Raw genomic sequence first — 23398 nt, forward strand, 5'->3', positions numbered from 1 at the left:
TCCAATCTATCCAAACAGCAGAAGTTCATCATCCTTGGAGCCATTCTTATAAATCTTTTCTGCACCCTCTCTATAGCCTTCACATCCTTCCTAAAGTTCAGCACCAGAATTGGATACAATACTTCAGTTGAGGCTGAACCAGTGTTTTAAAGGTTCACCATTGCCTTTGTATTCTATGCCCCTATTTATAAAGCTAACGGTCCTCTAACATTTTTCATGATTTAGGACTCCCCAAAGTGTTTTGCAGCCAATGAAGTAATTTTTGAAGTGCTGTGCTAATGTAGGAATCATGGAAACCAATTTGCACACAGCAAGCTCCCATAAACAGCAATGAGACAATGACCAGATAATCTTGTTTTAGTCACATTGGGATTGAGGGGGTAAGTATTGGCCAAGTCACCGGGGAGAACTCCCCTGTTCTTCTTTAGAGTAGCGCCATAGGATCTTTGACATTCACCTGAGAGGTCAGATGGAACCCTGTTTTAATGTCTCGTTCAAAAGACATTTCAGGTTTCTTGGTGTCGGCCTAATGAAAGATCATGATATTAACTCCTTTTCTCCATCCCTAGATGCTGCCTGACCTGCTGAGCATTTCCAGCCATTTCTTTGTTTTTATTGTAAAAAAAGTATGAACTTACAAATTAGGAGCAGGAATTGGCCGTTTGACGCTCGAGCCTGCTTCGCCATTCAATAAAGTCATGGCTGATCTGATTGTGGCCTCAACGCCATCATCCTGCTTACCCTCTGTTACCTTTGATTCCCTTCTTAGTCAAGAATCTATCTACCTCTGCATTAAAAATATCCAATGACCCTGCCTCTACCACTCTCTGGGGAATAGAGTTCCACAGACTTACGGCCCTCTGAAAGAAACAATTCCTCATCTCATTCTTAAATGGGAGACCCCTTATTTTTAAACTGTGTTCCCTAGTTCTGGTCTCCTGTACAAGGGGAAACATCCTTTCAGCATCCAATCTGTTAACTTCCCTCAGAATCTTATATATATTAAGATCACCTCTCATTCTTCTAAACAATGGTTACAGGTCCAACCTGTCCAGAGATGTACTGAGATGCATTAGAGTACCTTTTGCATTGGAAAAAGTGTCACTATGCATTCAAAACTATGCAACTTGGGAACTCTGGTGTCGTGATCTGAAGTGATTTAAATGTCCAAAGTGCTTTAACATTGAAAAGAATTGGCCTGCTGCTTTGAATAAGGAACAAAAAGACAGTCACCTGCTCCTGGGATTCTTTGAATGACAGGCCATCTCAAGTAGCTTAGTAAAAATCTAGTCATTAGTTCTTTCAATTTCAATAGGCTCCCATTGTCTGGAGCTGCAATGGTTTGTTTTGACAGCAGAGCCCGTTATGAATGTTTGGCTGGGTTTCAGAAGCTTATGAAGTTCTTAGCTCAGTAGGTGGTTGTGTACACAGTTTGATTGATAATTTTAAGAGGTTTTAAGAGATCTGTCTTTGATGCGATTTTTGAATTGATGTTTGCTTTTAATCCTCAATGACCACTTGAGGAGTTTAACTTTTTCTCATTGGGTCTGGAGTTTTTCTTCTGTGCAGTATGATTGATGGTGCATTTGAGTGACAGCTCTAATTAGATTGTTAGAGGTTTAATTTTTTTCCACATCTTTTTCTTTTCACATCCCTTTCAAAGACTTCCCATTGCTATTGCATCGTTCTTGAGGTTTGTGCATAGTGGATGCTGGGTGGGTGACTATGGAGGTTACATATGGAGGTATAGGGGCTATGCGAGGGCTTGAAGGGGGCATGGGGGTTTGGGTGTGGGGGGGGGGAGATGAGGTCCAGGGGGCATAAGAATGATGTGGCAAGCTGGACAGATGTCCCTGAGAACTGAGGTAGGCCTTCTAAACAGCCCACCTTGGCACTTGCACTCCTCCAATGCTGCCTTGGGCCTGCCTAGGGAGGCGGCAGACCTGAACCTTGTCCACCCACCTCTCCAGGAGACGAAAATATGAGGAAAAATGTTTTCCCTCAGAGGGTGGTTGGAGTCTGGAATGAACTTCCTGAGAGGGTGGTGGAGGCAGATTCAATCGAGGTATTTAAAAGGGAATTGGATTGCTACTTGAGAAGAAAGAATGTGCAAGGTTATGGGGATAAGGCAGGGGAGTGGGACTAGGTAGAATGCTTTTTCAGCGAGCCAGTACAGGCTTGATGGGCCGAATGACCTCCTTCTGCACTGTAAAGATTCTGTGATTCTATCTCCTCCGTCTCAACCCCTCATGATTTTGAACACCTCTATCAAATCTTCTCTCAGCTTTCTCTTCTCTAAGGAGAACAGTCCCAGCTTCTCCAGTTTTGTCTACATAGCTGAAGTTCCTCATCCCTGGGGCCATTCTCATAAATCTTTTCTGCACCCACTCTAAAGCTTTCACATCCTTCTTATGGTGTCCAGAATTGGACACAGTACTTCAGTTAGGCTGAGTCAGTATTTATAAAGGTTCATCATAACTTCCTTGTTTTTGTACGAGGAGATTCTACTTATAAAGCCCAGGTCGAAGTGTCCTTTATTTTGTTTTATATATATATATATATATATACGTATGTGCACAAATCATTAGAAGGATGCGGCAGGAGAGAGTGAGAAAGTGGTTTCAAAAGCATATGGGATTCTGGGCTTTATAAATAAGAGTCTTAAAATAAAAAAGCTAGGATGTTATGATGAATCTTTCTGAAACACTGGTTCGACCTAACTGGAGTACTGTGTCCAATTCTGGGCACCAATGCTCTAGGAAGGATGCTTGGCATCCTCCCTCACGCCTTCTCCTCCTTCCCAGAAACATGATAGGGTCCCCCTTGTCCTCACTTATCACCCCACCAGCCTCCGCATTCAAAGGATCATCCTCCGCCATTTCCGCCAACTCCAGCATGATGCCACCACCAAACACATCTTCCCTTCACCCCCCTTGACGGCATTCCGTAGGGATCGTTCCCTCCGGGACACCCTGGTCCACTCCTCCATCACCCCCTACTCCTCAACCCCCACTTATGGCACCTCCCCATGCCCACGCAGAAGATGCAACACCTGCCCCTTCACTTCCTCTCTCCTCACCGTCCAAGGGCCCAAACACTCCTTTCAAGTGAAGCAGCATTTCACTTGCATTTCCCCTAACTTAGTCTACTGCATTCGTTGCTCCCAATGTGGTCTCCTCTACATTGGAGAGACCAAACGCAAACTGGGCGACCGTTTTGCGGAACACCTGCGGTCTGTCCGCAAGAAAGACCCAAACCTCCCTGTCGCTTGCCATTTTAACACTCCACCCTGTTCTCTTGCCCACATGTCTGTCCTTGGCTTGCTGCATTGTTCCAGTGAAGCCCAACGCAAACTGGAGGAACAGCACCTCATCTTCCGACTAGGCACTTTACAGCCTTCTGGGCTGAATATTGAATTCAACAACTTTAGATCTTAAACTCCCCCTCCCCCCATCCCCACCCCGTTTCTTTTCCCCCCCCCACCCGCCTTTTTTTTCAATAATTTATATAGATTCTTCTTTCCCCACCTATTTCCATTATTTTTAAATCTAAAACTAAAACCTTTAGTCTTTCCACCCCACCCCCACTAGAGCTGTACTTTGAATATCCTGTCTTGCATTCTTAATTAGCACTTTTCTCAGACAAAGACCACCACCTTCAACACCTCTTTGACCCTTTTGTCTCTGACATCTTTTGATTATCTGCTCACACCACACCCTCAATGTGTCTCTTCCCCCCCACCCACCTTAAACCAATTTATATTTCTCCCTTGTTGAAACTATGCTTCAGTTCTGCTGAAGGGCCATGAGGGCTCGAAACGTTGACTGATTTCTTCTCCACCGATGCTGCCAGACTTGCTGAGTTTTTCCAGGTAATTCTGTTTTTATTTTGTTTTGGATTTCCAGCATCCGCAGTAGCTTTTAGCTTTTTGTTTTTATCTCTAGGAAGGATACCTTTTGTCCCTTATTTTTAAAACAGCCTGTGCGAAGACTGGTCCTGGATTCCTAAGGCAGGGGTTTTTTTTCTCTCTCAGTTCTGAAGAAGTCATCTGGGCTCGAAACGTTAACTCTTCCTCTCCACAGATGCTGTCAGACCTGCTGAGTTTTTATCCAGCAATTTTTGCTTTTGTTTTTATTTCTTCAGCCTAACGCATTCTGGAGATTCCCAGGATCAGTCTCCCACAGGCTGTCCTGGAGCTAAGGGACAGTCAAATAAGGGAAAAATCTCTGAAGATCCGGGACAGCTAGTCACCGCTCAGGCCTCTTTGTTCTTCTGCAATTACACCCTTTAATTTATATTCACTCTTTACCATTGTGTTGATAATAAAACTGGCGATTGCATGGGACTCTCAGAGCCACGCCCCCTGCCATCAGCAATGTATCCGTAGTATTGTCGCGCCACGTGACCTCCCGCCGCGCCACGTGACGTCCAGCCCCGCCAATCCCGCGCGCTCGGTAGGCAAGTCAAGGGAATTACGTCACCCGCATCCCTCGCGACGGTGACGTCAACTCACCCTCGAGCCCCGCCCTTTGTTGTCCAAGACGTCACTTCCCGCCTGCCTCCCTTATATAAAAAGGTGCGCCGCGCTCCACCCCGCCCCACTCGGTGGCGGACCGACCGCGTGTGTTGGTGATGGAGCGTCGGCAGCGCCACATAAATCAACACCGCTGACTCATCGCACCCACAAAGACTTTCATTATTCCGCCACACACGCACACACAGGCAACGACCGAAACAAAAACTTTTCTTTTTTAATCTTTTACCAGCTATTCCCCCCCTCCCCTAAACCCGGTAAACCCCGTTCCCCCGAATCCACATTATCGCCGAGCGAGAAAGGGGAAAAAAAATTTCGCGGGAGTGCTTTTGGTGAAATCTATTTTTGTCGACAAATAAACTTTCTGAGGGGGAGAGAGAAAAACAAAAATTTCCTCAAATGTACGTTTTGGGCACCTGGGCCGAGATGAAGCCAGAGATCAGCGCGGCGGTGGGATTTATTTGCAAGCTCCTGCGGACCAAGGCGACGGTGGACGAGCGGCAGCTGCAGACTTTCTGCCAGTCGCTGCAGGAACTGCTGGCGGGTAAGTGTCTCCTCTCTCCCTCTCTGTGTCGCAGGCGCGCGCCCAGGGGTGGATGGAACGCGGCTGGAGCACCGCGTTCGAAAAAATGGAACGCGGGCCCGGGAGCTCGTGCCCAACGGACAATCCCAATCGTCCCGGGACGGCAGCAGCGCGCGCGCGCGCGGGGGTGGGGGGGATAAGGCGTTGCGAGTTTTCTATGTCCACATTTCGCCCCCCCCCCCCTTCCCGGCCGTGCTTTTGTCTTGCAAAATACAAAAAAAAACGGTGCCGAACGCTAAATGCCCTTTCAGGTGCAGTTAAAACCAGGGTTGGGAATCTTGTATCTCCAATGCACGAAACGATTTGGCGCTGCAAAAAAAGCGGTGCCAATGTTTTTAACTCTTACCCCAACTTTTAGGCGCCTCTGTCTCTCTCTCTCTCTCTTTCTGTCCGTTTCTTCATTGACAATCTCGTGTCTTTTTTTTTGTTTTGTCTTTTTTTTTGTTTTTTTCCTTCTTCCCGACAGAGCACTATCAGCACCACTGGTTCCCCGAGAAACCCTGCAAAGGCTCCGGGTACCGGTGCATCCGGATCAACCACAAAATGGACCCCATCATCTGGAAGGCGGCGAACCGGATCGGACTGAGCGACCAGCAGGTCTTCCAGCTGCTGCCGAGCGAACTCACCCTCTGGGTCGATCCCTACGAGGTGTCGTACCGGATCGGCGAGGACGGCTCGATCTGCGTCCTGTACGAGGCCCCTCGCCCCGCGGGCCACAGCAGCCACCACCACGGCCACCACCTGGGCGCCGGCTCGCCCCCCTTGCCGCCCTCGCTGGCCATGGTGGACGGCAGCCGGACCAGCTGCAAGGACGAGCTGCTGCTGGGCAGGACCAGCCCTTCCAAAACCTACAGCATGATGACCGTGTCCAGCTAGTGCGAAAAAAAAATATATCTATATATATATATAAAAAAGGAGGGATCTCCCCCACCCCACCCCGCCAAAAAATAATCTGCACTAGAAATGGGGGTTTAACTTCTGGATGGATGGAGGGAGGGAGACGGTGGGAAAGAAAGGAAGGCGCTATTGTTATTGGGGACCCAAATTGGGCTTTGTTTAGGGGGGTTGGGGGCTTGGTTGTCTCTTTTAAATGTTAAGGAAAAAGGTTATGTAGCTCTCACACAGGCTGTGTGTGTCTTTCAGGGGGGGGGGGGGGAAGTCATATCTGCTCAAATGTTTCCAACAAAGTACCAAATCCAAACCAAAATTATATATTTTATATATATATATCTCTAACTATAGAAATATTTCTGTGTGGGGAAGCGAAAACTGCCAACTGTTTGTCGCCTTTTATTTGTTCCCCAAAGCAGTATTTTGGCACTTGGCAATTTGTCTTTTTTTTTAAAAAAAAACCCATAAAATTGAGGAGGGTAGGGTGAAAATATTTCTTTGAAATGGGTTTAAACAGCCTTTGTAGAGCTACAAGAGCACTGCCCTTTAACATTTGACTAACCTACTTTGATGAAATAGCTATATCTGTACATTGCTAGCCTAGGGTTTTTCTAAAGTGCCGTCTTTCATTTTTAGCACTGTTCAGTGAAGTGGATGCGGACTGTAGTTTCTCCTCTACCGTGATCAGGTAGCTTCACAAATGTTTGATTTGTGAATTCTGTTTTGACCATCTCTTGCAATTTGATAAATTATGAACTGCTGTAAATTTGTACAGTTCATGTATATTGATTGTGGCAAAAGTTGTACAGATTTCTATTTTGGAAGAGAAATTTTCTTCTCAATTATAATAAAACGTTTCCTATCTCGCCATTTTAACAAGAACAAAAGTTGCCTTCCGTGTTTGGTTTTGGTTGGGGAATGTTTCCAGTTTATTTGTGTCCCCCTGCAGCCAGTATTCAACATGATGAAATTCCAAAATTAGCCACAAAAGAGGGAAGTAAAAGCTTAGTCCAAATTCAAGTCGTCAGCTAATTTGATGTTTCAAAACAATGCATAGTACGGTCATTTTTGGCGTTGCAATCAGCCAAAATTTCTGTAGGATGCCTCAAATAATTTTTTTTGATAGATGTTCAGGGTACAAGGATTGGCGAAAACACAATTTGAGTGTGACAAAGCATTGTCCAGATCTGTTTCCTTCACTTGGATCTTTTGGGAATTCAGATGTTCCCTGACCTCCCCCCAACGCCCCAACCCTTCAGTGTTTAGCTGACCAAGTCTGAATGAACTTACGATTGCTTATTATAAATAGAAAGCGTTGGTGTGAAGATCAATGCCTGGTAAAGTGCACAACAAGTCTCAACATGTCAGGTCTGGCCATTGAGAGCTTCCTCAGTAACCAAAGGGCTGGTTATTAGATGTGGCTTGCTTGCATTTGCAATCCTCAGCCCTCACATTCCCAGTTTGTGTATTCAAAGTCACCGTACCTCTGGAAAAATATTTCCAGCCTTGACGTAACCAAAGGTATAAAGTGGGCCGCTTACAATTGGAGCTATCTCCCTTTCTTTGGGTACTTCTGATCTATTGCATCTCAAAGTGACACTGAATGATACCGGCAGTGGTTTATCCCCTACCATCCTCCCTGGGACTGAGATGGAGATCGAAACCCTTTTGTTTCAGTGCAGACTGGATCTTGAGCAGCTTGAGGAACATTCATCCAAATCACCACTGTTTAACAGTGACAACTGCTGGTAAGTTCTGAAGATTTTTTTTTATCTCTTAAAAGGGATGGTAGCGAGACAGACTATTGTGCAGAAGAGAATATTTCTTGATACCCTTTCATTATGCAAGGTGAGGTGCCTCTTTAAAATACCATACATTATAATTAATACAAGTGAAAGATTTTTTTTTCTTTGGTTAAGAAGAATGCTCACACCATTGTATTCAATTTGTGGAAGCAAGTAAAACTCGAACGTTTTTGCTCATGATTAAGTCCACTAACCCCTCATTTGCAATGTATGGCAGATTCCTCCAGCTGCTAAGGTTTAATACTCCCCCATTATGTCAATCACTTCCTTTTCCTGTCATCTTGAGGGTGCTCATTTAATAATGGAGACAAAATTCTGTTTAAAAGCGCATTCTGTTGAATTTTCAATATTTGTAGTTCCATGGGTTTGGAAGTGAGAAAGATATTTAACGAATTAATTAAGTCTTAAATATTGCAGGTTAAAGATCCTGCTGATAAGTTGTCCAGTTGAAGGAGCATTGTCTTTGTGAAAAAATGTTTGGCAAACCCTTTCTCGTCTGTTTACAGACACACAAAGACAATAATGTAATTTGCATCAGCGTGCCTCATTTGCATCTGATGTGAGGAAAATTGCAAGGCTCCTTTCACAGACAAAATAAAGATTGCCAGAGACACTTCTCATAAAGACAATGCCCCTTTGATTAATGCTGAACTGCCATTGTTTACTTGGATACACAGAACTGGAGAAGAGAACAATTACAAGTCAAGTTGCTATCTTTATAGGAGCCCATTAATGGTAATCTAGCCCTGGATGCATGGACATGATTTGAAACTCTTAACGAAAGCAGAAAGAAGGTGGAAGCTGTTATCAACGATTGCAAGGGTGGAAATATGTCCTAAGTTGCCAGGCTACACAAACCTGATAATGAATATTACTCAGTATTATTACTGGGTATCACAAACACTTCAGAAAATGGCCAGATTGCTTTTGTGGTTCTTGATTTTGTGATTACATGGTATCTTGAGGGTTTTTTTCCTTTGAATTTACACACTGGTGCATTGCTGGGGGTGGCTCTTAGTGGAAATCGGTTGTAGCAGTTAGCAAATCCCTGGGATTTCTATGCTTTAGTTCCACTAGCCTGAATTCTCGAACCTTGACCTATGTTGTCTAAGACTTGATTTTCAAAGAAAGGCTATAAATACATTCTGCTAGGTGGAAATAAGACTTTTCAGGTATTCAATAAAAGAATGCAAAAGGATCTCCCCATTTCATTATTAAGGATCTTGAATAGACACCAACTTCATATAGTGTTCCCAGCTGATACAGATACAAGCAAGAATGAGAGTTTTATATAGTGCCTTTAGGACATCCCAAAACACTTAGCAATCAATGAAGTAGTTTTTGAAATGTAACCATTGGAATGTAATGGAGATGGCAGCCAATTTATGCACAGTATGGTCCCACAAGCAGCAATCACATTATGACCAGATGTTTCTAGATCTTGGTTTGGGAGGGAATTTTTTTTCAAGTTCTTTCATGGGATGTGAATTACTGGCTGGGTCAAAATTTATTTCCCATCCCTAATTGCCCTCGAGAAGGTGGTGGTGAGCTGCCACCTTGAACTGCTGCAGTCCATGTGGTGTAGGTACATCCACAGTGCTGTTAGGGAGGAAGTTCCAGGATCTTGACACAGTGGCGATATAGTTCCAAGTCAAGGATGGTGTGTGGCTTGGACGGGACCTTGCAGATGGTGGTGTTCCCGTACATCTGCTGCCCTTGTCTTTCTAGTTGGTAGTCGTCGCAGGTTTGAAAGGAGCCTTGGTGAGTTGCTGCATTACATCTTATGGATGGTACACACTGCTGCCACTGCATGTTTGTGGTGGAGGGAGTGAATTTTTAAGGTGGTGGATGTGGTGCCAATCGAGAGGGTTGCTTTGTCCTGAATGGTGTCAAGCTTCTTGAGTGTAGTTGGAGCTACACTCCAGGCAAGTGGAGAGTATTCCGTCACACTCCTGACTTGTTGCCTTGTAGATGGTGGACAGGCTTTGAGGAGTCAAGTGGTGAGTTATTTGTCATAGAATTTCCAGCCTCTGACCTCTTGTAGCTACAGTATTTGTAAGGCTGGTCCAGTGCACTTTCTGGTCAGCAGTAATCCCAGGGTGTTGATAGTGCTGTAGTCAGTGATGATAATGGCATTGAGTGTCATGGGGCGATGGTTAAGATATTCTGTCTTTGGAGATGGCCATTGCTTGGCACTTGTATGGAGTGAATGTTACTTGCTACTTATCAGTCCAAGCCTGAATGTTGTCCACGCCTTGCTGCATTTAGACATGGACTGCTTCAGTATCTGAGGAACCACAAATGGTGCTGAACATTGTGCAATCTTCAATGTACATCCTCACTTTTAACCTTATGATGGTAGGAAGGTCATTGATGAAGCAGCTGATGATGGTTGGGCCTAGGATACTACCCTGAGGAACTCCTGCAGTGATGTCCTGGGACTGAGATTACTGACCTTCACAACCATCTTCCTTTGTACTAGGTATGACTCCAACCAGTGGAGAGTTTTCCCCCTGATTCTGATTGGGTCCAGTTTTGCTTGAACTCCTTGATGCCACAGACTGTCAAATGCTGCCTTGATGTCAAAGGCAGTCACTCTTGCCTCACCTCTGGAGTTCAACTTTTTTGTCCATGTTTGAACCAAGGCTGTAATGAGGTCAGAAGTGGAGTGACCCTAGCAGATTTCAAACTGAGCGTCAGTGAGCAGGTTATTTCTGAGTCAGCGTCACTTGCTGGCAATGTTGACGACCCCTTCCATCACTTGGCTTCTGGTCGAGAGTAGACTGATGGGGTGGTAAATGGCCAGGTTGGTTTTGTCCTACTTTTTGTGTACAGGAGAAACCTGGGCAATTTTCCACATAACCAGGTAGATGCCAGTGTTGTAGCTGTACTGGAACAGCTTGGCTAGGGGTGCGGCAAGTTCTGGAGCGCAAGTTTTCAGTACTATTGACGGAATGTTGTCAGGGCCTGTAGCATTTTGCAGTATCCAGTACCTTCAGCCATTTCTTGATATCACGCGGAGTGAATCCAATTGGCTGAAGACTGGCATCTGTGATACTGGGGTCCTCCGGAGGAGGCCGAGATGGAACACCCACCTGGCACTTCTGGTTGAAGATTGTTGAAAATGCTGCAACCATCTCTTTTGCACTAATGTGCTGGGCTTCCCCATGATTGCAGATGGTGATATTTGTGGAGCCTCCTTCTCCAGTGAGTTGTTTAATTGTCCACCACCATTCACAACTGGATGCGGCAGGACTGCAGAGCTTAGCTCTGTCTATCGCATGCTGTTTCTGCTGTTTAGCATGCAAGTAGTCCTGTGTTGGAGCTTCACCAGGTTGACACCTCATTTTTAAGTATGCCCTCCTGCACCCGTCACTGAATCAGGGTTGACCCCCCTGGTTGATGGTAATTGTAGAGTGAGGGAAATGCCAGGGCATAAAGTTACCGATTTTTTTTTTACAATTCTGCTGCTGCTGATGGCCCACAGTGCCTCATGGGTGCCCAGTTTTGAGTTGCTAGATCTATTCAAAATCTATCCCATTTATCCCACGGTGATAGTGCCACACAACATGATGGAAGGTATCCTCAAATGAAGATGGGACTTTGTCTTCACAATGACCACATGGTGGTCACTCCTACCAATACTGTCAGGGACAGAAGCGTCTGCGACAGGTAGACTGGTGACGGTGAGGTGAAGCAGTTTTTTCCATCTGGCTGGCTCCCCCATCACCTGCCACAGACCCAGCCTAGCAGCTACTTCCTTTAGGATTTCGCCAGCTTGGTCAGTCGTGGTACTATTAAGCTACTCTTGGTGATAGACAATGAAGTCTCTCACCCAGAGTACTTTCTATGCCCTTGCCACCCTCAGTGCTCCTTACAAGTGGTGTTCAACATGGAGGAGCACTGATTCATCAGCTGAGGGGTGGCAGTAGGTGGTATCCAGCAAGAGGTTTCTTTGCCTGTATATGACCTGATGCCATGAGCCTTCATAGGGTCCAGAGTCAATGTTGAGGACTCTCAGGGCTATTCTCTCCTGACTGTATACCACTGTGCCGCCACCTCTGGTGGGCCTACGCAGTGATGGTGGTGTCTGGGACATTGTGAGTGTGACTATGTCAGGCTGTTGCTTGACTAATCTGTGCGACAGCTCTTGCAATTTTGGCACATAAGATGTTAGTAAGGAGGACTTTGCAGGGTCGACATCACTGGGGCCTTGATCGATGCCGGGTGGTCCATTCGCTTTAGACTCTGAAACGATTTGATACAACTGAGTTGCTTGCTAGGCCATTTCGGAGGGCAATTAAGAGTCAACCACATTGCTATGGGTCTGGAGTTACATGTAGACCAGACCAGGTAAGGATGGCAGATTTCCTTCCTGAAAGGGCTTAGTGTACCAGAAGGGTTTTTACGACAATCAGCAGCGGTTACATTACTGAGACTAGCTTTTTAATTATAGTTTTATTTAATAAAATGAATTTAAATTCCACCAGCTACCGTAGTGGTATTTGAACAAGTGTGCCCAGAGCATTAGCCTGGATTACTATTCCAGTGACATTACCACAACACCATCATCTCCCTTCGAGGCCAAAACACTGCAGTAAACTTCCCTGTGAGGCCTTGCATGTTCACCTGTGTAGTCAGGCAGGGTCGCGCTTTAATGTCTATTTTAGAAGACAGCACTTCTTACAGTGCAGCACTCCCTTGGTACTGCATTGGTGTCAGCCTAGCTTTTGAACTTAATCCTCTGAAATAGGATTCAAGAGGTGAGCGTGCTCTAACTGCGTAGGCAGAGTGATATTTCTTGGAAGTAAGCATAACAATGGGGCAGATGTGACTTTCATTTGAGGTGAAAGGCTTTAATGGCACTAAGAATGATAATGGATGAAGGACTAAGGTGCGGCCATCTATGAGGTAACTCTTAGCTTGACTTGTGAAAGAAATAACTGCTGTCATTCAATGCGTTCATCTGAAATTATGGAACAAACATTAACCTGTTGAAGACAAATGGGTTAAAGCCTCTTAATGGAGTGTCATTACAGGTGAATAGTACTTCAGGGACTACATCTTTAAAGAATTGATCTTTGTGATGCAATGATAGTCTTGGAGGATAACGCAATATCCTGAATCAGCCATTGCACCTTGACAGCCCTGGTGTGTGACTGCCCTTGACAGTCTGATGGAAGTCTATGAATGTTGAGATGAGTTATGCAGCAAACATATTTTGGGATGGACTTGAGTAGAAGGGTCTGATAAAAGATAGCGAATGTCCAAAGGAAACCTTTAACCCAATGGAAAAATAATGACAGGATTTAGTCATCAACTACACAGATGGAGCAATTTTTGAAGAAATATAAGCTACAGTGACTAGCTTTGGCGCAAGACCAAATGGTGGTGACTTGTTCAGGAGCGTACAGAGACAGGCTCATCTCATAAAGTCTTTGGAGATGATTCACCAAAGTATTCGAGAGGAAAATGTTAAACATAATTTGAGAATTCACAGCAGCTGCAGAAATGCTTGGAACATCTGGAAGATCAAAGCCATTGTCTTCTACCCCCCCCTCCACAAACTCCGATCCCTAGCCAACAATTCCATCCCGTTCCCTGGCCACTACCCCGTGACTCGACTATTCCAATACTTTTATGACCAGTCTTAAATCTTCCACCCTCCGTAAACTTGAGCTCGCCCAAAGCTCTGCTATCCCATATCCCATACTATTCACTCATCACCACCAGCGACCCCGCCCCAACCCCCCGATCACTGACCCACATTGTCTCCCAGTCTAACAACGCCTCAAATTTAAAATTCTGATCCGTGTTTAGTTCCCTCCATGGCCTTGTTCCTTATCTCTGTAAGCTGCTCCCACCCCACAACTCTCCGAGAACTTGGTGCTCCTCCAATTCTGGCCTCTTTGGTATCCTTGATTATTTCCTTTCCTCCACAGTTGATGGTTGTGCCTCTTGCTATATAGGCCCTTAGCTTCAGAATTCTCTCTAACCCTATCATGTTTCTGGGAGGGAGAGGAAGGTGTGAGGGCGGATGCGCGGGAGATGGGCCGGACACGGTTGAGGGCCCTGTCAACCACCGTGGGTGGAAAACTGTATTCCATTCCCCTCGCAATAAATGGCCACATTCCATTTGCCTTCCTAACCACATGCTGTATCTTGGCAGAGAGGTCGATAACCAGAAGACACAGAATCAAATTAATTGGTAGAAGTATTAGAGGGGAGTTGAGGAGTAATTTTTTTCATCTAGAGCATGGTGGGGGTCTGGAACTCATTTCCTGAAAGGGGTGACAGGGACAGAAACTCTCATTGCATTTAAAAAGCACTTGGATATGCACTTGAAGTGTCATAATGTACAGCCTGTGGCCCAAGAGCTGGAAAGGGGGATTAGGCTGGATAGCTCTCATTCGGCCAGCACAGACATGATGGACTGAATGGCTTCCGTCTGTGCTGTAAATGTCCTAAATTTTTATCCTGCCACTTAATCCTAGTGTGCGTGGGGAAGGAGTTACTCTTTGTAGCAGTCTGATAAAACTGAGTCACTTCAGAGGGAAGGTAAGTGTCAACAACACTGGTGTGGGACTAAAGACATATATCGGTCAGTCTAGGTAAGGGCTGTTTGGGATTTTCAAATAACAGTCTAACGCTTTAATGAGCTTTTTCACTTTTAGATTTTTTTCAACTGAATTGAACTTCTATAATTGCCGTGGTGCAATTTCAGCTCATGTTCACTAGATTACGAGTCCAGTGACATAACCACGATCCCACAATTTTTATAAATGACTTGGATGAAGGGACTGAAGGTATGGTTGCTAAGTTTGATGATGACATAAAGATAGGCAGGAAAGTAAGCTGTGAAGAGGACCCAAGGAGGCTACAAAGTGACATAGGTAGGATAAGTGAGTGGGCAAAGATCTGATAAATGGAGTTTAATGTGGGAAAATGTGATAATGTCCATTTTGGCAGGAAGAATAAAAAAGAAACTTACGACCTATATGGTGAGAGATTGCAGAGCTCTAAGATTCAGAGGCATCTGGGTGTCCCGGTGCATGAATCACAAAAGGTTAGTGTGTAGGCATAGCAAGTAATTAGGAAAGCTAATACAATGTTATCATTTATTGCGAGGGGAATTGACTACAAAAGTATGGAGGTTATGCTTCAGTTGTACAGGGCACTGGTGTGACCACATTTGAAGTACTGTCATTCCTCCTCTCCCTGTACAATACCCCTTAAAACCCCTGACCAAGTTTTATGTCATCCCACCTAAAATCTTGGACCCCATGTCAGTTTGCCTGATTGCATCTCAGTCTAGTGAAATGTTCCAATACAAAAGAAGCTATGTAAATGCAAGCTGTTGTTAGGCAAACGGTGTTTATCAATTACAGAAGATCACCTTTCTTGGAGATGGGGACACCTTGAGCAGATTTTGAAACAAAATGACTAGCGGTGAGCAATTGAAGCGAAGTTCTGTGGCAGAGTTAAATTTGGCAGCACAAACTGTGAAGGTGATGTTCAGGACACCTCCAGGACCAGCGATCTTGCTAGACTGGAGGTAGAGGCTGACATGAAAGTATTGATGGACAAATATGGCATCAGCCGCAATTGCCAAAAGAATAGGACAATGAAGGTTCTTCACCAAGATCAGTAGAAGTAGAAGAGGAAAGTAAGCCAAGAAGACCAGATTTTACTAAAGCAGAGATGGCCACAGAGTGGAGTAGAGGATTCCCAGTAAATTGAGCGGTGATGCCAGGGGACCCAGAGGGAGTCGCTCATACATGAGTAGTGTGATGACAGTTCATGATCCTTTCCACTAAAGTTGTTTCTTCATCTCTAGTAACTGGCTAATAACAGGTTATGAGCACAGATCGCGCTGCCTCAGGCTGATCAAAACAGAAGGTATGTAAATTAGCAAAGAACTAAGACCCAACTGAGCACAGCTGAAGTAGCTGAGCTGTCGGATGCCCAGACCCTGAGTTGTCTGCTGTGTATCTGAGCCCTTGATTCCAAGCTTGGGCTGTTGAGCAGGAAAAGATCACGGCTTCTGCACTGATGTTGGCTGTGTGCCAGGTGACCAACAATAATCATTACATTTTTTCCCTGCTTGTCACTGCCCTCTGGTAGATGTTTCATTTGTGGCTGTACTTTTCTTCCTGCTGGCAGAATTAGGGGAAAAATCTGGTGAGCTGATAGGTTGAGATGAAGCCGATGTAGGAGGAGGCTCATGTGGAGCAGTAATCACCAGCGGGGATCAGTTGGGCTGAATGGTCTGTTTCTGTGCTGTACGTTCTGTATGAGCCTCCCCACCAACTAGAACATTATCAGTTGTTTCGCTGGCACAGATCGAGAGTGGAAAATAACAGTTGGACTGAAAACAGCAGTGAAGAATTCACAAAAAATTGCCAATTACGAATGGACTGGTTCACAAAGTGCTATTTGTTACTGGGTAATCTTGTTAGAAATAGATCTGAGACTGGGTAGAATATAAACGGATTAAACCATAATGACAAGTAGTATGTTCTCCCCTCCCCCACTCACTCCCATGGCCCCTGCTCCCCCCACACCATCTGCTTGCTTTGGGGTGGAAATCACGCTACATTTGTATAAAGCTCTGCATAGGCCCCATCTGGAGTACTGTATTCATTTACATTTACAACGGTTAATCATGGTTTAGTGGTAGCACTCAGAAGCCCGTGGGTTCAAGCCCTATTCCAGAGACCTGAGCACAAAACTCTAGACTGACACTTAGGGAGTGCTCCCCTGTTGGAGGTGACACCGTCTTTCATATGACAGCTTAAACTAAGGCCCTGTCTTGTGTCTCAGGTACTATTTGCCAGGTCTCCGTGGATGACTCCCCGGCTTTGTTTCGAAATAATGGCCATGGGATTTTATACATCCATCTCAGAGGGCAGAAGGAGACTTGGTTTAATGTCTCATTGGAAAGACAACACTTCTGACAATTCAGCACTCCCTCAGTACTGCACTGGGTGCGTCAGCCTAGATTTTGTGCTCTAGTTTGCAGAGTGGGGCTTGATCTCTCAAACTGCTGCCTCAAGAGACGAGAGTGGTACCCACACAAATAAACGCGTCCACTGTGGGATATTGTAGCTGTAACTTGAGCCTGCGTGCTTCTGAGGATTAGTATTTATAACAACATAAACACAGATTCTAAATATAATATCATAATTCTGGAATACTTACTTAAAAAGGTCAGAATAAATTACTATGGGTCAATGTCAACAATTTGGCCAAATTTAGTGATTGCGAGTATAAAATATCTAAAAAAAAAAAAGAAAATTGCTGTTGAATCTTTGCGCTGAGGCAAATTATAACATTGAAAAAATGTCCACAAAGCAATTCTATAAATCATTTATTTAAAATAAATGTAGTGTTATTCTTGAACTCATTATGCTCGGTTAAGCTAAGTTGCCTTTATTTGCTCAGGGTTTAAGTATATTGACTTCGTACCTTTTGCTGTGTTTTTATTTACATAACCTTTTCAGCTATAGAGAAATAGGACTAACCTGGTTTCTCAGGTATGCTTGCTGTATATGACATATATTTAAGCACAGGACTAGAAGTAGTTGTGTATATCAAAATTAGAATGCAGGCAGTGAAAGTACTTGGAATTTCGTATTAGAATTGAGCAATGGCATGATCATTTTGATTTCTTGTTTGGGTGATAAAAGACTTTAGACTTTAATGTAGGAGGGTTGTTCAGTAGGTTTGCGGATGACATGAAAATTGGTGGGTGGTAAATAGTGAGGAGGATAGCTTTAGATTACAGGAGGATATAGACGGGCTGGGCTGATCAGTGGCAAATAGAATTTAATCCGGATAAGTGTGAGGTGATGCACTTGGGCAGGACAAACAACGCACAGGAATACACGATGAATGGTAGGACCCTGGGAAATACCGAGGATCAGAGAGATCTTGGTGTACAATGTCCACTGGTCCCTTAAGGTAGAAGGACAGGTAGATAAGGTGGTTAAGAAGGCATATGGGATACTTGCCTTAATTAGCCAAGGCATAGAATATAAGAGCAGGGAAGTTATGCTGGAACTGTATAAAACGCTGGTTAGGTCACAGCTAGAGTATTGCAAGCAGTTCTGGAATCCGCATTATAGGAAGGATGTGATTGCACTAGAGAGAGTGCAGAGGAGATTTACCAGGATGTTGCCTGGGCTGGATAGTTTTCATTATGAGGAGAGATTGGATAGACTGGGGTTATTTTACTTGGAGCAGAGGATATTGAGGGGGACATGATTGAGGTGTATAAACTTATGAGGGGCATAGATAGGGTAGTCAGGAATGAACTTTTCCCCTCGGTGGAGTGATCAATAACCAGGGGGCATAGATTTAAAGTAAGAGGCAGGAGGTTTGGAGGGGATGTGAGGAAGAATTCTTTCACCCAGAGGGTGGTGGGAATCTGGAACTTGCTGCCTGAAAGGGTGGTAGAGGCAGAAACCCTCATAACATTTAAGAAGTATTTGGATGTGCACTTGTGATGCCTTGGCATACAAGGCAAATGGGCCTAGTGCTGGAAAATGGAAATAGAATAGTTAGGTACATGTTTGACCAGCACAGACTCGATGGGCTGAAGGGCCTTTTTCTGTGCTGTAGACCTCTATGACTTCCAGTCAATGTGAGTTTTCACCACGTATTGTGCAATATTTTAGCCCATCCATTTTTTTGCCAACTGGTTCTTTGGGGATGAACAGGCCTTTCAAATGGATAAGTGAAGCTAAAAGTGGCTGCGCCAGAACGTATAGACATGTTTATAGTAAAGAGAGAGTTACTTGTTAGGATGACAGAAACAGTTAGGTGGAGAGACTTAAAGCTGCAATTGTTCTCACAGAGCAGAGAAGGTGATGGGGAGATTTAATAGAGGTGTTCAGAACGGAGTGACTTGGCAGAGTAAATATGGAGAAAGTGTTTCCGTTGGCAGGAGTGTCTAACCAGAGGACACTGATTTAAATATAATTGGCACAGGAACTGGAGGGAGATGAGAATTGTTTTTTTACATAGCGGCCTTTTATGATTTGGAATACTCAAGCAGACTCAATAGTGACTTTTAAAAAGAGAATTGGACATACGGTTGATAAAGATCTGCAGGGTGACGGCAAAAGAACGGAGGAAGTGGCAGTAAGTGGGTCGCCCTTTCAAATCACCCAGCACAGGCATAATGGGCTGAATGGCCTCCTCCTGTGCTGTTTGACTCTAGAGACTGATGGGAATGGCTGAACTAGTGGGGAATGTCGAGGCTTCTTTCAGCTTAGGAAAATCTCCCACGTTGATGTAAGTGGAGAGGAATAGTTTTGTTTCTCTGACTTTACTTCAGTCTTGATACCTAGGCATCACTTCAAATGATTCAAAGAATTTTGGCTTTAGAAAAAGGGGCTCTAAAAATATGAACAGATTTGCAACTAATTTTACAGATCATTGCAATTTTGTACGGAAACATCCGTTTATGCGCAAATAAAGCGGTGTTTTATTTTTACTGCCTATGAAATTAGATCAGTCAGGGACCCAGTTTAGTCTGTGATGTGCAGAAAATGATTAAATAATACAACCGGTTTTAATTAAGGCTTTCTTCTTATCGTGCAGCTTCAGGAGTACAAACAGATTGTCAAATCCCCCATTTTTTTTTGTTAATCTGAGTTAATACGCCATTATTTACAAGATTAAACAGCCACGCACTGCTACATCTCTGGTGCTTTACGTTTTGTCGAACATCTGTTTCCTTTTGCCATCTTTCTACCAAAGGAGAAATGAAACACAATCGTGTGTGCTTGTAAATTAGTTAGAGGGGGTGTTATGCATAACCAAAACCATTCCATTGAAGACACAAGTTAGAACCTGGCCTGTGCTGAAAATTACTTTTGTTTCACATTTGAATGACAAAGTAATATGTGTGGCATTTTAGACCCTACATTGGTGAGGTATGATATATTTAGTGCTGAAAAGTTGATGGTCTTTCTGCTGTCGACACCAAGAAAACCATGTCCAAATACACAGGAAAGTCCCCTCTACTCTGCCCCAACACAACAACATGCATTTGTATTGCATTTTTAATGTAATAATATGGCCCAAGGTGCTTCATAGGAGTGTAATCAGTCAAAATTTAACACCGAGTCACATAAGGAGATGTTAGGACAAGGTGACCAAATACTTGGTCATAGAGGTGGGTTTTAAGCAGCACGTTAAATGTAGGAATGAGGGGAAAAAGAGGTTAAGGGAGGGAATTTCAGAAGGGGCCTTGAAGGCTGAATGCACAGCTGCCATTGGTGGGGTGAAGGATATTGGGTGTGCACAAGAGAACAGAGTTGGATGAGTGCAGAGATCTTATGAGTACGATGCCTTTCACCATTTTCAAAGATTTCCACTTCCCTGGCCAACTATTCACTTGGGCTGTGCGAACATCAGAACCTGTGCTTTGGTCTCTCAGAACCAGGGGATTAGGCGCCCTTAGGAACCAGGAAACGTCCAAACTTATTTGGCTCAGAGTTTTTGCAGACAATAAGAGGATTGTCACCTCATTAAACAGGGCTAAAGGTTAGAATTTAAATAGGCTGTACTGTCCCTTCCTATTTGCTGCCTGTTTATTTTTTTGAAAAGATTGGAAATACAAGGGTAAAGTAAGATGCCGGCTTCATTTCATAACAATGTTCCTTACTTCCAATCCTCGTGACCTTGTTCCTCCCTATCTCTGTAACCTTGACCACCCCAAAAACACATCTCCCCGAACTCTCTGTTCCTGTGTCTTGCACCCCTTGTCATTCTTTCCACCCCAACATTTGTGACTGTTCCTTAACCGCTCCTGGGCCCTGCTCTGGAATTTCCTCCCTAAGAGCCCCTTCACCTCCCTGCCCTCCTCCAAGAGCCTCCTTAAAACTCACCTCTGACTGATATTTAAATGACCTTTCCCAGTGCTACCTCCTTTGGTTTGGCACCCAGTTTCTTTCTGTTGTGTACCTTGGGATATGCCTTGCATATTATCTTGATTTCTTGCATATTAATGCATGTTGTTGACTGGGTGAATTGGGCCCTATTAATACCATACATAGTGCAAGGGGAATCAGTATCTTGAAATAAAGTAGTTCTACCTACTTATAGGCTTCCAGTGTCAAACATGCAAACTGAAAAGGAAAGCATGCAGTCTGCAACTGAAGCCATGGTGTGCTGTAAACCTCCAGAGAGCAGTCTAGTAGAATATGCACAAGGCGACATGTGCTGACATGAATGGTTTATGATTAAAAAGCAGCAGGATTAGTGCTGACCATATGTTTGTTGCTAATAATGTACTGTTTGTCTATCCAGCTACCGCTGTTTTTCTGTCCTTGGAGCTTTCTTTTTACACCAGTTGCCCAACATCAACAGCCAGTTAAATGTTAGCATCATACCACAGGAGTGTCCATACAAGCGCTCTTAATCTAGTGTGAGATGGTAGTACCAGAGTAGTTGGAGGGGTGTTTGGTTATATGTTTTAAGGAGCGAAACTTCGAGCTTTTAATGTTAGGTAGTTCTTCCACCCTCTGTAACTTGCAGCTCATCAAAACTATGATGTCTGTATTCTGTCTCTCACCACATCCCAATCACTCATCACCCAAGTCTTTTTCCCTAGTGCCTCAAATTGAATATTATCATCCTCACACTTAAAACCCTTCATGATCTCATCCCTCCCTATTTCCGTAACCCCCTCCAGCCCTGCATCCTGCTTGCATGTGATTCCCCTGCTTCTGTCCTCAAGCCATCCTTCATCTCCTCCATCTTCGCCCCACCGTGGCCACTCTCTGCAATTCCTTTCCTGAACTACCTCCTGCTTTTCCACCTCCATCTTTCAGACCAAGCTTTCAGTCACCGCTCCTTTGGCTTAGCATTCCATTTTTTTTGATTGCGCGCCCATAAAGCACCTTGGGATGGTGCTGGACCCATAAAGCACTAACAGCAGCTGCTATCTAGAAAGGAAAAAGGGGTGGAGGGGGGCAGAGGTTATTATCTGAAATTGTTGAGTTCAGAAGGCATATAACGCGCTTAATTGAAAGATAGTTTTTGTATGGCAGTTGGTGATGATTCTATTTTCCTATTTACACCCCATTTTTCTTGTCCCATTACCACCACCTTTTGCCTTGTACCATCATCCCTTTTGTCATTTAATCTCTCCTGCCTTTCACCCTATCACACACCTTCCCTCTTGCTTCTCTCCCTCTTCCCTTGCCTCTGTACTGATTTGATTTTTTCCAGCTCTGATCAAAAGTCACTGACCAGAAAGGTTAACTCTGTTCCTCTCTTCACAGATGGTGCCTCAGCTGTTCTGTTCCAGAAAGCCAAATGGTAAAGGATGGAACTGGAGCCAATCTTTACACACTTTTTAACAGCTTTATCTCAGAAATATGCACCTCCTAGCTCACCTCCCACAATTTCAGTCTGTTCCTATTTATAGGAGCACAGATGAATCCCCAGTTAATGCCCACCACCTGAATACAACAATACACAGTTAACACAGCTGCTGAATATTTCCAACATTTTCTGTTTTTATTTTAGATTTGTAGCATCTATTCCTTTCTGCCTTATCTAGCTCCCCCTTACATGCATCTATGCTACTCGGCACAACTACTACCTTTGGTAGCAAGCTCTGCATTCTAACCACTCTCTTGATTTCTTTAGTGCATTTAATGTTGACTATCTTTAGCTTTCTGGCCCCAAACTGACGAGTTAGCTTTGATGTTATTTCTTAGCGGTGGTAAATAATATATATTAGTCTGCCTCAGCAGATGATAAACATCTTGTATGTTGTCACAGGAAACCTGTGAACCCTTCTGTGGGGGGGGGGACAGAAGGAAATGAAAAGACAGATACAGACAGCAAGCCTGTCTTGTTTTTTTGTTTTGAAGCAGAATGCTGTGAGAATAGTAAAGCCCAGAAAATGGTGCGAGAAAGTTAAGATCATGAAGGAATGATTAGAAGTTATTTTGTTTAAGCCAAGCAAATTAACTCAGTGATGTTGGAGAAATGTGGCGTGTTTGTTGGTTTTGTATTATTACACAAAGAGAAGTTCTAATAATTGAACAGGAGTCTGATCATCGCTGTTGCTCTGTATATTTCCTTGTGGTGAAATAAAGCAGCTCAATGATTTGTGTGTGATGTCTGGCCATTTATTTGCTTATTGGTTTTGAATCGATTGAGGTAGGAAATGTTAGAAAGACTCAAACATCCAGTCCAGATCGCAAATGGTGTTATTACGGTATATATGTTTAGCAGTGAGATGCAGCTGCTCAGAAACTGATCAGAATATCACAGGCACACCATTGCCTATCCCCAGTAAGTGTTGGCAGCAGGTGAGGGTCAGTGCTATCATTGTCCTGTCAAAGAATGGCACATTGCAGACTGAGGCAGTCTGTGCCTGTGCTGGCTGGCTGGTTGGAAAATCTATCCAATTAGTCCTACTCCCTTGCTCTTTCTCCATAGATCTGCAAATGTTTTCCTAAAATAATTACTGAATCTGCTTCCACCAACCTTTCTGGTAGCACATTCCAGATCATTATAATTCGCTGAGTTTAAAAAAAAACCTTGTAATTTATCTTG

General features: G+C 44.1%; 1 protein-coding gene and 1 long non-coding RNA gene across 2 annotated transcripts; both read left to right on the forward strand.

Annotated features, from left to right (window-relative positions):
• Positions 1 to 4595: 4595 nt before the first annotated feature.
• On the forward strand, positions 4596 to 6895 carry LOC144696450 (protein BTG1-like). Its single transcript, XM_078567750.1, has 2 exons — positions 4596 to 5078; positions 5584 to 6895. Exons 1-2 carry the CDS (start codon positions 4934 to 4936, stop codon positions 5991 to 5993), a joined length of 555 nt encoding a protein of 184 aa, XP_078423876.1. The 5' UTR covers positions 4596 to 4933; the 3' UTR covers positions 5994 to 6895.
• Positions 6896 to 7521: 626 nt separating this feature from the next.
• LOC144696451 (uncharacterized) lies at positions 7522 to 22952 on the forward strand. The gene is made up of 2 exons (XR_013580166.1): positions 7522 to 7856; positions 22111 to 22952. It is a non-coding gene; the product is annotated as an uncharacterized LOC144696451 (long non-coding RNA).
• The last annotated feature ends 446 nt before the right edge of the window (positions 22953 to 23398 follow it).

Source organism: Cetorhinus maximus, chromosome 22 (assembly GCF_964194155.1).
Source record: "Cetorhinus maximus chromosome 22, sCetMax3.hap1.1, whole genome shotgun sequence".
Taxonomy (NCBI): domain Eukaryota; kingdom Metazoa; phylum Chordata; class Chondrichthyes; order Lamniformes; family Cetorhinidae; genus Cetorhinus; species Cetorhinus maximus.

Coding starts and splice junctions, on each gene's coding strand:
- LOC144696450 (XM_078567750.1), top strand. CDS start 4,934: ATGTACGTTTTGGGCACCTGGGCCGAGATGAAGCCAGAGATCAGCGCG. Junction 5,079..5,583: donor GCTGCAGGAACTGCTGGCGG/GTAAGTGTCTCC, acceptor TCTTCCCGACAG/AGCACTATCAGCACCACTGG.